This window comes from Perca flavescens, chromosome 18 (genome assembly GCF_004354835.1).
Source record: "Perca flavescens isolate YP-PL-M2 chromosome 18, PFLA_1.0, whole genome shotgun sequence".
In the NCBI taxonomy this organism is placed as follows: Eukaryota; Metazoa; Chordata; class Actinopteri; order Perciformes; family Percidae; genus Perca; species Perca flavescens.
Genome location: NC_041348.1, coordinates 25,964,443 through 25,981,908, shown reverse-complemented (window position 1 = coordinate 25,981,908; position 17,466 = coordinate 25,964,443). Strand labels below are relative to the sequence as shown.

Genomic DNA, 17,466 nt, shown 5'->3' with positions numbered 1-17,466 from the left:
TATTCTTTACTTTTGTCATCATGTGGCACTTCAACTCACCACAGGAACTAATGACATTCTTAAGTCAGGATCAGCCATTTATTTGTTGCAGGTCTTACAGAACTTTGAGTAAAATCCACCAAACACCAAACTGCAGCAGGTATCTCGCCAGACATCTGATTTTAAGTCATTATTGTGAAACATGCAAACCAGCAGCAGTGGGTAAACTTCACAAAACCACCGCTGTAACTGGAATGCATTTGTAAACAGAGCAACGGTCAATCAGTAAAGCAAATGTCCAAAGCAGACTTTATTTTATTACATTACTCATCCGCTTTTACTATAAAGTCTGATGGGTTGTTTTTTTGTAAAGTGGCACTTTAAATACTATAAATTCACAAAAAATACACTGTAAAAGCCATTTAGTTGATATATCTGAATCTAAATCCGAAATAACCCTTTAAAACTCTAAACTCAGAAAATAACGCAAACTAACTTGAGGCAGCGCTAAATCCGCATCTCCCGTGTTCTGCGTAGGTAAAAGGACTGTTTTTGTCAAAGGAGTCTGGTGGTTTTGAAGAGAGCACAGATTGATATAACGGCTTCAATTCCCCCGTCGCAAAGGGCTGTCTGATGGCAAGATAAAGCGGTCAAAATATTATAAATAGAGCGTACTTATAAACCGATATAGATTGTTTTAGGTGGCTAAAATCCACCTGCTTCTCCAAACTGGGCACGTGTCGACCACCATCTACTGTAGGTTAAAGTGCTCATATTAGGAAAAAAACATTTCCTGGATTTCCTGGACTTCCACACGCATACAAATTTGGAAAAAAACATCCATGCTGTTTTGAGTGAGATACAGGTTTCTGAATGTCTTCTGCCTTCAGTCTCCGGGTGGGCTGTTCAAAATCTACAGGACTTTCTACGTCAGTAGCCGAGAAGAGGTGGCTAACCATAGCATGCTAGCTCGTTCCCAATGGCAAAACACTGCTACGACACACACCAGTTCACCATAATCTACAAAAGAACTACTTCCATGTCCCTGTTCTGCAGGTATTCCACGCAAAGTTGGAAGTGGGCCCTCGTTTAGAAGAAGTCTCCCGGCTAATGCTGCCTTGTTACTGACTGAAGTTGTAGAAACAAACAACTAGCTGATGTGATCCTTACCTAGCTACTGCACATGTGCGCCTCCCAACAAAGATGGGATAGAAGTGAGATGCCTCACTCTGTAGCTAAAACAGAGACCTGAACACACAGGGTGAAAAGAGGATCCGCAGCAATGTGCAGTACAACAAAAATATGGTGTTTTTTGAAAATTAAACCATGTAAACCTATTCTGGTACAACCTCTAAATACAATTAGGAACCTGAAATGAGCATAATATGGGCACTTTAAACACTGACAACCTCATGAAACCCCAGTTTAAAAAACTATCCCTTTAAGATGGTAGTCTATGTTAGGCTCCATTAAATTAAATACTGTACCTTTTCAAATGACCTGAAGATGCCATTTTATTCATGGAGGAAAAGTTTTGTCGTGGCCTTTAGAATAAGTGTGTTGCACAAAAGTCCTATGTAAAAAAAATGAAGATTCATGTCAGAAAATATCCTAAATATTCTGTCCTATGCAAAATTTTAATTTGTCTTGCCAATGTTCCAAAAGTAATAATGTTAAAATATCTGTGGCTTTCTGTCATAGACAAGCCCTGAAGTTTGATAGGGACTTATACTTCTGTGATAGAAGAGTTGCAGAGAAACACTGAAGATGAACGCTGCAGTATGTGCTCGGAACTGTGATATATAAAAGTATGTCTATAGACAAAATAAAATATTTGCGATTTAACATCGTAGATGTGTACGTGATTTGCTTTTGTGCATGTGTGTGTGTATTGCGTCTGCACATGCCAAATGTTATTACAAGCCTGTGAATAGTTGAGCAGACAGCACACGTTTGAGGAATGTTTGGTTAGGTGTCCTCACCCTGGGCGGATCTGTGCTCCAGTCTCCGTGGAGAGCAACCCAGTCTGGATCCTTTTAAGCTTTAAATGTGTGTGTAAGCTTTTAAATGTCACAATCAGCTTGAGCGAAACATCTTATTCTGCAGGAGATGAACCGGTGTTGTCATAGATCCTCCCAGCAGAATGACGGCAGAAAGAGCAGTCCAGTTCGGAGCTCAGTTGTACAATTTGTGCTCTGTGTCTTTTCGTTTTAATTCAAAATGTCATTAACCTATGTGTATTAGTTCTAACGTTAAAAAACACTGTGCAAAATGCACACTTTATCAATTAAATTAAAGGTTACGGCAGACTTTCCTGAGGTCTATTAGGCACGGACACCAAATTTGAATTTGTCTTGCTTACCTGTTTTTTCTTCAGATCTTCTTTTTATTTTATTTAATTGATGCACAAAAGTGGAATTGAGCTTTAAAAGGACTCATGTTGTGTTTGTATCACTCGTTGACACAGGGTTTGGAGTCTTTTGTGAACAAACCCTGATGGAGTTTCTAAAAGTGGAATCTGGAAAGTGCCGGTCAATTACCGTGGCATGCAGTGGTTTAATCTGACTAATCAGATTACGGTAACAGCAGTCACCTCACAGCCACTTACCAGTCTGGACCAGTGAGGAAGCCAAGGAGCTGAAACTTGTGGGTAAATCCAACCTCGAGTCAATTTACCCTCCTTGTACAAAATCCTTTATTTTACCTGATAACTACAGACCGAAGCTCATAGACGATGTAACTTTTCATCCAATTATTCATTATCTATTCACAAAAAGAAAGAAGGTGGTCAATATGCAGCATAATCTGATCTAAACGGTGAAATATAATAGTTTAGTAATAGTAAATAGTAAGAGTATAAAGTAGATTTTAAAGCTTTAGTGCGTAACTTTTTTATATTAATGAACGTCTGTTACATTCAAGCTATTGCCAAATGAGTTGCTACAAAGCTAATTAAGACTATCAGCTCCACACAACTCTCTCTGGATTTCTCAGTACGGCTACGTTCAGAAGATTGTGTCGTCCGGCGACTTGTGCGAGCGGAAACTGATAGATAATTACCTCTTCTGAAGAGTCCATCATGTTTTTTTAATCCTCCTTGGATTTTGTCCTCCTTGGCTACAGGCAACTGCGGTTGGGGTGGGGGTGAAGCGCGTTCACGGAAGGCTTGTATCATGTGGACGCACCGACAGAATTGTTGTCATTACTTAGAGTTCCTCATGGGGGCGACAGAAGCTACGCACTATAGCTTTAAAGGGGAGCTTTGCAGAAAAGTATACATGCTCTCCGACAATATATTTTTTACAAGAATTGTCAACAAAAATCAGCAATTGACAACTGTAAATATCACCACCAGTGTGTTTTGTAGAAGCAAATTTTTCATGCATGTGTTATTGTGATAGACAAGCCTTCACACAGCCCGGCTCTTATGTGGCAATCTGTCCCATCCCAGAGAGAGAGAGAGAGAGAGAGAGAGAGAGAGGGAGAGAGTGATGTGCACCTTGGATTTGCTCTCTCAATCAAGATTATGTTAATCTGCTCTAATCTCCCATGCTCAGACAAGGCAGCACGAGACCAGGGCACAGAGCAGAGACAGAGAGAAAGACTACATGTGCTTCAGATGATGCACACTGCACAACTGTCAGTATAGAGGGCCTTTATACAAAGAATACACCAGAGCCCTTTTATAGAGCTTTTAAATGAATACTTGTTTTCTGATATACTGGGCTATATTTAGTCATTTCACTTGACGTAAAACCGTAGTATCTTGAATTTGAATGGAAAGCTTTAATGTCTATTGTCCCAAACTGACAAGGGAAGTGGAGGGAGAAACATTAAGTACGCACAATATTTTGCATTAAAATGCTTACATTTAAACACAAATTAATATAGTTTGCAAAAAAATTAAATAATAATCAATCAAAGATATATTTGCTGGTATTGCAAAGCCAGAAACTTTAAAAAAAGCATTAACATCAGAGTCTAATAGAGAGAAAGAAAATTACAAAGCATCACAATATTGCCATTATTACAATTAAAAGGGTTACTTGAGTAAAACATATAGTATAAGAAGCAATGTGTACGTTAGTATAAAAGCATATTCATCAGGCATGCAAATTAATCTATATTATACAACAAGGATTATCATTAACATGTAAGCAGCATTTTTGCATTGGAGCTAATTTGACCTATTTGATATACTTTTAAGTGGTTCAATGTACTGTATAAGAATGCCTCATATTGTGTATGCTCTTCATATGGTTTTAATCTTAATCTGCAAAGTAATCAGTAACTATAGCCGTCAGATACCTGAAGTGGAGTCGACCTTTACACCACTGGTTTATTACAACAAGCTGTGAGAATGCTCAGTGAAAAACCGAGTTGACTGCCCTTATAATCCTATTAGTGAGAACTAAACTGATTGATCACGTTTTAAGAAACGCCTTTCTGACTATTACTGCCTGACTCTGAGATTTCAAAGGACACAATTCACACAACAGCAATAACAGTTGCTGCGTGACCCATTTCTTCTGTCTCACGGGGAGGTTTGTAGGAATTGAAATAGATTCTCGGAGTACGAAAACATAAACAGTGTTATCATCATCAGTAATTCATCTGAAGCTCCCAGCATGAGGAGCTGGCTACAGTACTTCAAAGCCATCACATCCTGCTGCAGTAACGATCAATTAAACCAGAACTGCTCCGGCACGACAGCTAGTCGAGACCAAAATGCAGATGGGTGCATTTAAATGCAGGTCAGAGTGAGATGCATTCAGGAGAAAAAAATAAGTAGGGCAGCAGAGAGAGGAAAAGGTTTGGTCTGAGAGAGCTGTGAGTTTCACTGGTGTTGATAAGATCCTTTACTTAAGTAAAAGTACCAATACCACACTCTAATCATACTCTGTTACAAGTAAAAGTCCTGCAATGAAAATGTTACTTAAGAAAAAGTATGTTAGGGACATGTATTTTATGTATCAAAAGTAAAAGTACTCAATGCAGACAGATCCTCGTATTTCAGAAACTGGAAACGATCCAAACAGATCTGTGTTTTATGATCATTACAGCTGGACTTGTAGGCTGTTATATTGTTGAGTAGTTTAATTTATAATAAATCATCCTATTTTATAAACTACATGTGTCCTCACTAAGACCAAGGAAGTGGATCACATCACTCCAGTTCTGAAGTCTTTACACTGGCTTCCAGTGCCTCAAAGAATAGATTTCAAAATACTTTTGCTTGTTTATAAATCACTAAACGTTTTAGGTCCAAAATACATTTCTGATCTGCTACTACATTATGACTCACCCAGACCTCTCAGGTGGTCTGGGACAGGTCTACTACACTATGACCCACCCAGACCTCTCAGGTGGTCTGGGACAGGTCTACTACACTATGACCCACCCAGACCTCTCAGGTGGTCTGGGACAGGTCTACTTGTTGTCCCCAGAGTCAGAACTAAACGGGGAGAAGCAGCGTTCAGTTTTTATGCTCCACATATCTGGAACAAACTCCCAGAAACTTTCTTTTTTGATGTTGCCTTTCTTTGTATAATTGTTAATTTCTCATACTGAAGTTGCATTGTTGAAACTGTATGATAATCTATATATAAGCATGTAAAGAGAAATTAAAAAGTAAGACCGGTGGGTCCGGCCCGTTCCGTGTATAGAGCAACGGCTTCTACATTGTCCCATACTAGCACCATAAAATCTCGTATTTTATCTGATTTTATATTTTTAACTGTTTTTAACTGCTCTTTAATTTTTAATTTCTTATACTGCCACTGTAACTTGTAGTCTTGTATTTTAATCGTTTTTTATGTAAAGCACTTTGAATTGCCCTGTTGCTGAAATGTGCTATACAAATAAAGCTGCCTTGCCTTGCCTTTTGCGTGCAAAAATCTTAATCTGTTAGTAGACCTAACTAAAGTTGTCAGATTAATGTAGTGGAGTAAAAAGTACAATATTTCTCTCTGAAATGTAGGCGAGTAGAAGTAGAAAAAGGCATGAAAAGAAAAGTACCTCAAATTTGCACTTAAGTACAGTACTTGAGTAAATGTACTTAGTTACATTCCACCACTAGTGTTGATAGGGATTTGGGGAATGAAGGTGATAGCTGATATTTTATTATTTCTTATTCATTTGTAGTCATGGTAGCGGCATGGAACTATTAGATAGACGGAGGGATTTTGGGAATGAAGATAATAGGTGATATTTTATTTTATTTTTAAAAATAATTGTAGCCATGTTAGTGGCAAGACTAAATGGATACGGGCGGAAATAACTCAACTAACTATTGGATGGATAGCCATGGGATTTTGTAGAGACATTCCTGGTCCACAGATGATGAATACTGACTTTGACGATGCTCTTTCTACCAAGACTTGCACATTGGTTCAGTTTCATGTAGAAAGCTTAAAAAAAAAAGCTCACGCCAAACCTGAAAAGTATGGAATCACTTTATTAAATTCATACGAGTCGAACAACTATGACAACATTGAGACTAATTGTCCAAAGAAACAGTAGTATGGTCATTCATAGATCAAAGAACAGGAGTAAAGAAGGATGGTAACAACAACACAGGCGTTATCACTTCTGCTTAACCCTTGTGTTGTCCTCGGGTCAAACATTTTTTTGTTTTATCGGAAATATGGGTTTCTTTCAACTAAAATGCCCCAAAATAACTTGGATGCATGCATGTACGTTGTATGCAACCCATACAACATTCCTCGCAGGTAAAATTAATGATTACCTCCATTGAATTTTGGTTGTTTTATTCATTTTCATTTGAAAAAAAAATTATGTTAAATTGTTTTTAAAACAGCATCCTGACTAAATGTAGACATAAACCAGTCTGTGATTCACTCAACATCCTCTGATCTTAACTATTAGTCAAAATAATTCCTAATATCTGCTCATAAAATTTGGTATGTCATTTAAATTAGGTTTATTGACCATTAATAAAAAAAAAAAAAAAAAAAAAAAAGAAAGTTGAAAAGAGGGACAAAACCTTTTGGAAAAAGCGCCAAAAAAAGTTCATTTTCAATTTTGTCCCCGGAAGGAAAACAAGTTCATGGTCGACGTGAAGACAACATAAAGGTTTAGCATCACAAAATACAATAACACCTTTTTCCACTATAGTGATTTAATGAAGGATTATGATATACAGTATAAATATGAAGTCAGACATTTCACTTTTCTGGTCTCCGATTCAGACGAATTTAACGGCTGCAGACAAGCACAAGTAATAAGAAAAGATGTATAACAACCTCGATATTCAGTTACATCAATGCTAATAATCGGCTGTAAACATTATGTTACGTTTAATACCTCTAAGGCTTTCTTGTGTTTTTCTTGGCGGATTAAATGCTACAATTCAACTGATGAAACCCAGGTCTCCACACGGGTTAGCTAAATGAGAATAGTTGTGGGTTTTAGTGAAAATCTCCTGTTTTTATGCATTTGTTTGGGCTTTTTTCAGGTGGCCAAGCAAACATTAGAATCAAAACGTTTATGGGTGACTGAAACATGGCCATCTGACAGCTCATCTCGATGTAAATAAGCTTGTTTCATGAATAAATCTCTCCTCTGACACTCCCACTAAATATCATCAATCTCTGATCAAGTTATTTTGTGTGTCCACATCCTTCCTACATTTCCCAGAGTGCTTAGTAACGCAGCAGGGGTGTGAGGTGAACACTGAGGCGTGACTGTGATTACAGATCACCCCTCACTTTAGTCAAAACACATGACGTCTTTGTGGTTGCATTGCATTCTGGTCTATTGAGGCCACTTTAAGTAGAAAAAAATGCATTTCTTCGAACAAGTGATGTCTTCATGTGATTGTTCAAAGTTGGTGCAAAATGGCGGCTTTAGAAAGAAGCGCTTGCTGTTTGATTTAGAGACTTGCACCAAGACATTGACGTAGAAATAAACCCATCTTAGTTGCTATTTAAGTTTGTGGGCGAGACATCACATCGTGTACATTTACAATCGTGTTCAAACGTTTTAAGATTTTTTTGTTGTCCCTCCAAGGTAAAGACACGTTGATAATTTCCTATCAGAAGCCATCAACAAAAACATTATGCCACAAGTTTACCCTGAGATGACATCGCCACATTACACATCCAATGATCACAAGAAAAAGGGGGGTTGTATAATTAAGAAATCACACAATACGCAACTGCTAACAGTACAATGTTGGGTACAATTTGCTGGTGTTCAATTTAAAGCACCTTTTTTACTCTCTTGTGCCGGACTGAGTTGCAGTGCAGTTAATGTACAAGGAGCACTGTGTCCCTGTGTAATAAAGACCAACTCAAAAAGGATCCGGTAGTTGTACTTTTGGGGTAGATTTAGCACAGAACAACCACAAACAGTTGCAAAATCATAGTCGGATGCTTGTTCGAACATGTGAGTAGTGCACCATGACGTTTATTTTGCAAGTGACGTGACTGACTTTAAAGGCTGTTGCAAGTTTTGGAAGTTAAAAGGTGCTTCACGTAGAAGATTCAAATTGATTTTGACGGAATACACGTTGAAAGAAACTGAGTTAATGTATGATGTGGTCCATGTTTGATGTGTACAATGTCTGGAAGACATCCACCAAGACAGGATGAGAAGTGCCTCAGCAACTAAAATTTCAGAGGGAGGAAGCATCAGAAAATACACGCCACTCCCAACAGCTGCATCCCCGTCAATAAAATGAAAAAAAGGAGCCTTTGACGGAAGAGTAAAAAAAAGAAAACAAAATAAAACAGACGTTTGGAAAGAGCCTAGACAAGACCAGAGTAAAGCTCCAAATATCTAAACCAATTTTAATCAGCTCTTTCTGGGATTTGTATTGATGGAATAGAAATCCAGCAGGAGATTTAGAAGGTTGCAAAAGTCATCAAGTTTCAAATTCTACACGAAGCAGCTTTGAGAACCTAGTGCACGTCAAGCGAGTCAAATAATGAAAACTGTTTAATGGTTTATTCTCATCCGAATGTTCAACGTGACATCATAACTTTGCGTAAACATACACACACACTTTCTAAAGCCAAAGTGGCGTGTTATCTATACACATTTTGAGCTATCTGCGTGCATGTCAAGGCGTATATAGCGGACGGGTTGGGTTTAGAAAAACAATAACGGGACGCAGGACAACAACAGCGCGGTTGGGTTTAGGATAAGAAGAACGGGACGGTTGGGTTTAGGAAGCGTGACACAATCCCCGGTCAGCTACCGTTCTTTTCTCAGGAGAACTTGGCGTAAATTGACAAGCAATCGCAAGTCAACGGAGGCCAAACTGCGTTGATAAACACGCTAAAAAGCGATTATGCGTCTTGATAACACGCCAAAATGGCATACAAATTGGCGTGTCATATATGCCAATTATTGAGATCAGTCTGCAATGTTCAACAGCAAACCACAGGTCTGAAAACCTGAACGTTCACAAAGGCACTAATTGTGTTTGACATCCAATAAAAACGTCTGGGGTCAAGTTTTTTTTTTTTTTTAAGCTGCATTGTTTACATTGCTTGATCGAAATGTGCTTTGATTAGCTTCAGATTAGGTTGCTGGGATAAAACACATTTTTAACTGGAAATATTGGTAGCATTCATATGCAGGTTTAATATACAGACAATATGTTAAGTTTCATAAACGGACTGAGAAGATTTGTAACACGTAAAAGTGAGCAAACATTCAACCCAACTTATTAAGAGGATGAAGTCGGTCCGCTATTGCAGACTCTTTTTAGGTTTCTGGTTCTCTTCAGAAACTTGCATTATGGACATTAAAGGACAATTATCCTAGGGGTTAATAACAGACAGAACACTGTCCTTCTCTGGGACATGTTTTCATCGAACGGGTTTGTAGCTTGAAACAAGCTAGCGCGGACCGCTGATTAGCTTACAACGCTAGTATTCGGGGCACAAAGAAAATAAAAATACATAGTTATTTATACCACTAAAAAGGCTCAAAATATCACCAAACTTCAACGGTAGCATGAGGGTGCATAAATGTTAACCGAAGCATTGACAACATTGTAAATGTACAGACAATTAACTAAAAAGATAGTTTAGAAAGACAGTAGCTCCCAAGACGGCGGCCACCTGTATACGAGAACGCGACGGCCTTTATAATCTATATCTTTTTAATAAACTGTCTGTACACTTACAAAGTTCTCGATGCTTCGGTTAACATTTAGGGACCCTCATTATGCTACCGTTGAAGTCTGGTGATATTGTGAGACTTTTTAGTGGTATAAATAGCGATTTGTTTTTACTTTCCCTGTGCCCCGAATACTAGCGTTGTAAGCTAATCAGCGGTCCACGCTAGCTTCCTTCATGCTACAAACATTCGATTAGCATGAAAACATGTCCCAGAGAACGACAGAGTGGGTACACATCTGTTATTAACCCCTAGGTTCGTTTTGCGCCGGAATTGTCCTTTAACGGCAAAGATTTAAAAGTGAGTAGGTAGTTGGAGGTGTTGTGGGGTTGTGTGTAATGTCTCGTCTGTGCCACTAAATTATGGGTTTGTACGCACAGATACTATACTTTTGACTTCAGGGCTCTTCAGCTGTGTAAATGCAGAAGTGTTTTACAATACATGAAGCAACTGAGACTTTCACTTGTCAGTCAGCGACAAAACCCACGTGACAGAAAGTTGACATTTTCTGAAAATATTAGTGTTTCTAAGACAGGGCTACAGGCATAACTATCATGGCAATGACAGATTAACTATCACTGCTAAAGAACAGAGACAACATTTTTATGATAACTGTAAAGACATTCTTCAAGACATCAGATGTCATTATGTACTATACTTTTTTTTTTTAAGTAAAATGTAACCATTCAAGAGCAGTTCATTGTGGTCTTCTTCAGCCCCTTTAACCAAATACATTTCATTTTGAGTGCTCTACTTTCTTTGGTTTGTGTTCCTCGAGCACAGAAACAGTGGACCAGCCTGCAAACAGATGGCGTCATACGATCTAAACAGACACAACGTAACACCGAAACTCTCCACACCTTCTCAAAGTGAAGGTGGGTGTCGACGAGTCCTTTTGTAGTTTGAGTGATAGAACAGCTGCTGCGTGTTGAGCCGTGGCGTTGCGTGCTACAGCTACAGCTAAACCCTTTGCTGTAGAGTTGTCGATATTAAGGAAGACCATTCATGTGTGTAGCAGAAACATTTACACAATGTCTTCGCCTGTCGCAGGAAAAGACGGTGCAGGACAGCGGCGGAAAAACCATACTGACGAGTCTGAAAATAAGGCTGCCTTTGTGGACTCTTCAAAACAGCGAGCTGAGATCCACCGGGATCTCTTGAATTAAAAACCCTTGCTGTTACAGTCTTGGGTAACACTTTACTTGAAGGTATCTACATAAGAGTGACATGACAGTGTCACGAACACATGACACTGTCATGACATATGAACCCTAACCCTAACCATAAAAACGAACCAACGTTATGTCATAAACGTTTATGACTGTTTATGACTGTTTATAATGTTTACGACACGTTCATGACAGTGTCATGTCACTCTTATGTGGATACCTTCAAGTAAAGTGTAACCCAATCTTGTTAGTGACCAGTATTGTCTAGTAACGGAAACTTCCCATCTACTTTTACACTTCCCATCCTACGGTTTTAGGATGAGGCTTAAACAGCACGTAGAAGCTTTCCAGGTATGTTGACATGTTAATAAAAATCCATGACATCCCTCGGACGTGTCTTAAATAATGTTCAGCCTGGTGTCGAGCCCATGTACAGTATAGTGTAACTCCAGGTACCTGCTAGATGCTGCTGAGTATATGTTGTTAGGATAAGATTAGTTTTATGTAGGATACAAAGTATAATAAAAGGTACCCTGTATTCAGCTGATAGTTGCTACCAAGTTAAGACCTGAAAGCGGTTTACGCTGCGAGCAACACTGAAAGCCACAATGACCAGAGAACAATTCTGTTCGGACAAAAAAACTATACTGACCATTACGAGCCAATCAGATGTATGTTCTTTCATTCATTGGTCAATGGATATGCATATATATTATATGCATAGTATATTAAGAAGAAAAGTCTCAAACCTGGTTATGTGGGAAATGGCTGAATAACTCATTTGATCCTGTTTTTTCCTAATTATTTTCAACCGATGCTGGCTAGTAAGCACTTGCTACACATGGCTGTTGTTGTATGTTGATTACAATTTCCATAATCGTTTCTGTCAGTTATGATGATATTGCCCATGGCAACTTAACTGCTCATGTTACTTCCCCTGTCTGACTTTCAGATCTCGGAGCAATTAACTTGTTATATAGCAACGATGGCCATAACTATGAAAACAAGACCCAAGTTGTAATTACTGGGCTTATGCTCAGCTAATGCATCTTGAAAGGGATTACCCACAGCAGAGTAGAAAACATAATTTGCCAGATCGAAACCATCTGGGCCTTTTACACCAACCAGTCATAAAACAGTGACGCGTCAAAGTTGCCCGTAATGAGTCCAAGCACCAACTGCTTTGAAAGTTCAGGTTAAATCCGTCTTCAGCATTTTGAAGATTTTACATTTTAGAGCATTTTGAAAAAGGCAGAAAGTGTAGCCCTCGCTCCTGTACCAAACCTCACTCGGTTTTCAAGCATGTTTTCACTGTGAGCCAGGTATGAAGACTTTTCTCCGTTCTTCAGGTCTGACAACATCTGTCCCGACCTTCTGGATTTATAAATGAATTATTTCACCATTTAAAAGTAACACACACACACACACACACACACACAAACACACCACCGTCTCCCATCGGCATGTCCACACAGCCAATCGTCTTTTTTCACCAGTTCAGAAGTCCCATCCAATTTCTGGGATTCCCAACCTGTAAATGCTGCACCCTTGTACTTAGAGTTGCCGTACAAAACATCAGTAGAGAGTAACAGGAAATTTTGTTATTTATATTATATAATAAATACAACTTTGTTCATATATTTTTATATATGTAAAAAAGGTTCTGCCAAAAAAGGGTGACTGGCTAGCAAAACCACTTGATATAGAAGCAGCAGCAGCAGAGCTGTTCATAAAAAGAACTAATATATATTGCCTATATTTTGAGTATATAGAGTCTTGGAATACAATCCATCTCAACTCCTGAGTTTGAGAGAGTGTCAGCAAGCTGCTTGTCAAAACCTCTCGTCTCTGCAGTCTGATGAAGCTCCTGGTCACGCTGCAAAAAAAATTTAAAATAATAAACCTTCTGCAGCATAAGCAGAGGTGTGTTTCATCTGAGGAGGAGCTGAAGTTAAACTGGAGTCTATTATGGTAATTCCATAGCCCAAACTGCTACCCCCTACTCAACCAGTTCCTTCTTGGAGGCCAAAAGGCTTTCTGAGCAACTCAAGTCTTTCACCCCCAAAATATGTATCCATCTGCAGAAAAAAAAAAAAAAAAAAAAAAAAGTTGAGAATGAGGCCTCAGATGGTAATGTGAAAGGAGTCCCAGCTGTCGTCTTTGCCGATGATGCTCCCGTTCTTGTCCGCTGCCATTGTTGCCATCCCATCTCCAAGCTCTCCATCCGGCTGTTCCCCGGTGGGAGTGGCGCCAGGCTCCGGGTAATACTCGTCATCCTCGTCGAAGTAGCCGTTCTCCATCATGCTGAGGCTGGAGGCGGCGCTCAGGTCCTGGCAGCTGCCCTTGTACTCCTGGATCGACTCGTGGAGCGACCACAGCTGGCACAGCAGGGACATGTCCTGCTGACGCAAACCCACCTGGAGATAGTGGTATTAAGACCTGCATTATATATTATATTATATATATATTGGTGATTGGGGTGAAGGTGTCTATGTTTACTGTATGTACGTATATTTCAGTCCCTCCAGGATTTCGCGATGGCAACAATTCACGCGGATTCAACCTATCACCGTGACTTTGGCGCATCTCGCAAATTTCGACCAATCACAGCAACTATTCCGCAAATTTGACCAATAACCGGAGTTTCCCGCGACTTCAACCAATCCCAGCAGTCCCACGTGTCCCAGACTCCGCGTCAGTATGTACAAAAAGCAAAAAGCTCCCGCAAAAATCAGACATTTTGGGCCGCGACAATCTCAAAAAAAAGTAAAAGTCATACAAGACCTTTTTGAGATCATCTGTGATTGGTACTACTACACTATATGTTCTCCAGACTCTAGATATACAGCCTCAAGACAACTAGAGCTGCAACTAGGCCTAATGACTATTTTCATTATTTTGTCTGACCACCAGTCCAAAACACAAAACTACATTTTGTTTAGTACCAATGCAGCAAATCCTCAGACTTAAGAAACTGCAACTAACAAGTTTTGGCCTTTTAATTATCCGATTATCAAAAACGACTGACGATTCATTTTCTGTCAATAAAGAAATAAATCAACTTATCATTTCAGCTCTACGGACCGCAATCGGGCGAATTACGTTGACAAACTGATACCAGAGCTAAAACAATTAGTCAATTCATTGACTATTTGATCAGAGGACAAATTATCAACAAAATGTTGATTATCGATTAATTAAAAAGTTATTTTACAAAAAAAATGCCGAAAAACATTGACTGGTGGCAGCATCTAAAATGTGAGAATTGGCAGTATTGTTATATAAATTTGTAAATTGATTATGTTTGGATTTTTTGACTGTTGCTCAGACAAAAACAAGTGAGGCCTGAGGATAATTTCTTTAAAACTATTTTATGTCATTTAAAAAAAAAAATAATAATAAAAAAAAATAATAAAAAAAAGAGGAGATGAAAATAATCCTTAGCTGCACCCCTATCTGACATTGGGACTTTAAGGCTGAAAAACTAACTCTACTGGCAGGGTTGAAAAGAGCATTTCTATCGCATACCACTCAGCTGACAGTGCAGGGTCACTGCATTGTCTTCCATGGGCAGACATGTAAGCCAGACTCAGGTCAAACCGCTGAAACGGAGCACCGAAGCTCCATAAACTGGGGTGCGGCTTACAGATTCTAACATATAGAACATGAACTACTTATCAGACAAACTGAAACTCAAAGTAATACATTAACAACAACAGAGCAGTAAGCCTCGAGTAGGAACGTGCTGCAGAGTTATTAAGGAGCAGGTCAAGCAGAAATAGTATTTAGTAAGCCTTTAACAAAAATCGAAATGGCAAAGGGATAGAGTTTCACCAGCAGTTTGACCTTTTTCCATCTAAAATAGCCTGCTGGCTATTAGGAAAAGGCTATTGTTATGTATTGACCAACAGCCATGGAGTCTACCTTGATAAGGAAATCTGTTATGAAAATCCCTGCTGCTGGCAAGGGAGTGTAAAAGAGTGTAATAAGTGTCTCACTCTGTTTACACCTGAATAAATGTAATCACTAACTCACTACAGGATGTGATGCTAGCTCAAGAAAAAAAAAACTTTTACATTGAAGCTAAAAAAGGTATTAAATTGAGCTTAGTATAAAAGACTAATGGCTTAAATTTGTCTCATCCACTGCAAAGCTTGTCCTGATCTTGGTTTCTCTTGTATCTGGTATTCTTAATGCCAGACTCCATTTATTTATAAAAAAAAAAAAAAAAAAAAAAAAAAATGGCGTTTTATCTTATTATGCTAAACGACTTTGTATACGGAGTAGATAAGCATATAAAAAGAAACACTTTAGGAACCAGTGCTTTTTTTCATAACCTCGGCAAACAATGTCCTAACAATGCACAAAAAGCTAGTCATTTTGGGCTTGTTCAGTTCAGAGTCTATCTCTAAGATCTAGGTGGGCGGCTGCAAAAAGCGAGATCCATGATACCTGGAAGCTTATTGTATTTATGTAATGTAGTGTATGGTAAATGGTATGTATGCCGAATTTACCAGGAGACTCTAATCATTTGTGAAATGCCTGAAATGGTGTGCTAAGAGGCGTGTAAGTTTGTACAATAGCCAGACTAAATCAAACTACTAGTTTCTTTGGGGAATTTGGCTGAATACGAATGTGCATCGCAGAAGGATAAGGCGGCGTTCGACAAACCAGGGGTGAAAAACAGAGCACTTTCCCTTCGTCAAATCAAATCAAATGAATACTCGCTGAAATGTTACCATTTCTTTCCGCAGGAGAGCCAGAGCAGCGTCGAGGTTGGCCGGCTTGTTGGCCAGCAGGTTGTCGGCGTTGTTCCTGCCTCGGCTCAGATCGTCCTGGATCATGGTTTTCTTTACGTACATCCTCTCCATGTCTCTCCAGGAGCCGCCGCTCGAGTTCAGCAAGCCGCTCAGACTCTTCGGCAGGGGGGGCAGACCCTCGATACAGGCCATTCCCCCCAACGAACCGTTCGTTGACTTACCATTCATTGTCTTGTGAGTTACTCAGCGAAGTATTTACGCTAAAGTTAACTGTTAAGGGCTTAAATCCTGTAAATGCAGAGAAGAAGCAGCCGTCTCCCGCACCAAACTAACCAAGCAACAGCCGTGGCTTTCTATTTCTGCCCAGGTCGGCCGGCCAGCAGCGACGCCACGTCAAGTAACCCGGATTTAAGATATAGAGTTTCCGGTACGATGATCAAAATAAAAGCATCACTGATGAACAGTGTAGGGCAGAGATCTTCAACAGGGGGTCCGGGATCCCATGGTGTTCCCCAGAGTTAGTTCAGGGGGGCCACCAAATTATGTAAAAAAAAATTTGAATGTTTGAATTTCAAAAATTAAAATAAGTCTGAAAATATACATTAATACAAATGCAAAATTTTAATAGCAAAGATAAAAATGTATTTAAACATTGAAGATAAGCTTACTATAAGCTAGTCTCTGGTAGCCATACAGTTAAGCTCAAGGAGTCACTGTGCTTTCCAGATGTAGGCTATGTTTAACATAAAAACATGATGCATATATAATATCTATTTCTTTTTATCCATTCTGCACAATTTAATATGCAACTCAATTGTATACGCTATATGTGGTAGGGGGTCCCTACTTGGTCTCTCGTTCAGTTTAGGGGTCCCTGGCCTAAAAGACGTTGAAGACCCCTGGTGTAGGGGATTTTATTTTTTACTAAACAGTCAAAAATATAAATCAAGCTTTTTCCAAACAATTGCTCAATTAAAATTACAACTGAAGAGTAGCAAAAGAACAAAATGTAATGATTTGGAACATTTATGAAAACTGGATTTAGTTTTTTTTTGTGGGGGTCCCGGTATGGTGTTGACATTTTGTGGGTGCCAAATAAAATCCTAACACAACTATTCAGTTTCAACCAGATATTTTTGTGAATAAAGTACAGTACTTGCGGTACTAATGCCCATCATTGGGGCTCCAGTGGTGACGAGCCTTTGAAACCCATAAAGGCTAGCCTACAAAAATATTCAGCTTTTATTTTAGAGTTAAACTTCCGGTTTTGTTTTGAGATTGTTAAAAACTTGACGATACTGGATTGTGGCTGAGTGGTAAAATCCGCTTCCTGTCATTTTAACACAGTGGCTGCTGGGCGTCTCCCTGCTTAACAGGCAGGACAACTGAGTCAGTATGTTAAATTT

The 17,466-nt window shown here is 39.1% G+C and overlaps 1 protein-coding gene across 1 annotated transcript; it reads right to left on the bottom strand.

Annotated features, from left to right (window-relative positions):
• Positions 1–11,472: 11,472 nt before the first annotated feature.
• Positions 11,473–16,449, bottom strand: fam89a (family with sequence similarity 89 member A). The gene is made up of 2 exons (XM_028605618.1): positions 16,040–16,449; positions 11,473–13,717 (listed from the first exon to the last, which is right to left on the bottom strand). The coding sequence occupies exons 1-2, from the start codon at positions 16,286–16,288 to the stop codon at positions 13,424–13,426; spliced, it is 543 nt and encodes a 180-aa protein (XP_028461419.1). The 5' UTR covers positions 16,289–16,449; the 3' UTR covers positions 11,473–13,423.
• Between the last annotated feature and the right edge of the window lie 1,017 nt (positions 16,450–17,466).

Bases quoted from the DNA above. Each gene is read 5' to 3' on its own strand.
- fam89a (XM_028605618.1), bottom strand. From the start codon at position 16,288: ATGAATGGTAAGTCAACGAACGGTTCGTTGGGGGGAATGGCCTGTATC. The intron at 13,718-16,039 runs GTAACATTTCAG...CACTATCTCCAG, and splicing joins CTCTCCTGCGGAAAGAAATG to GTGGGTTTGCGTCAGCAGGA.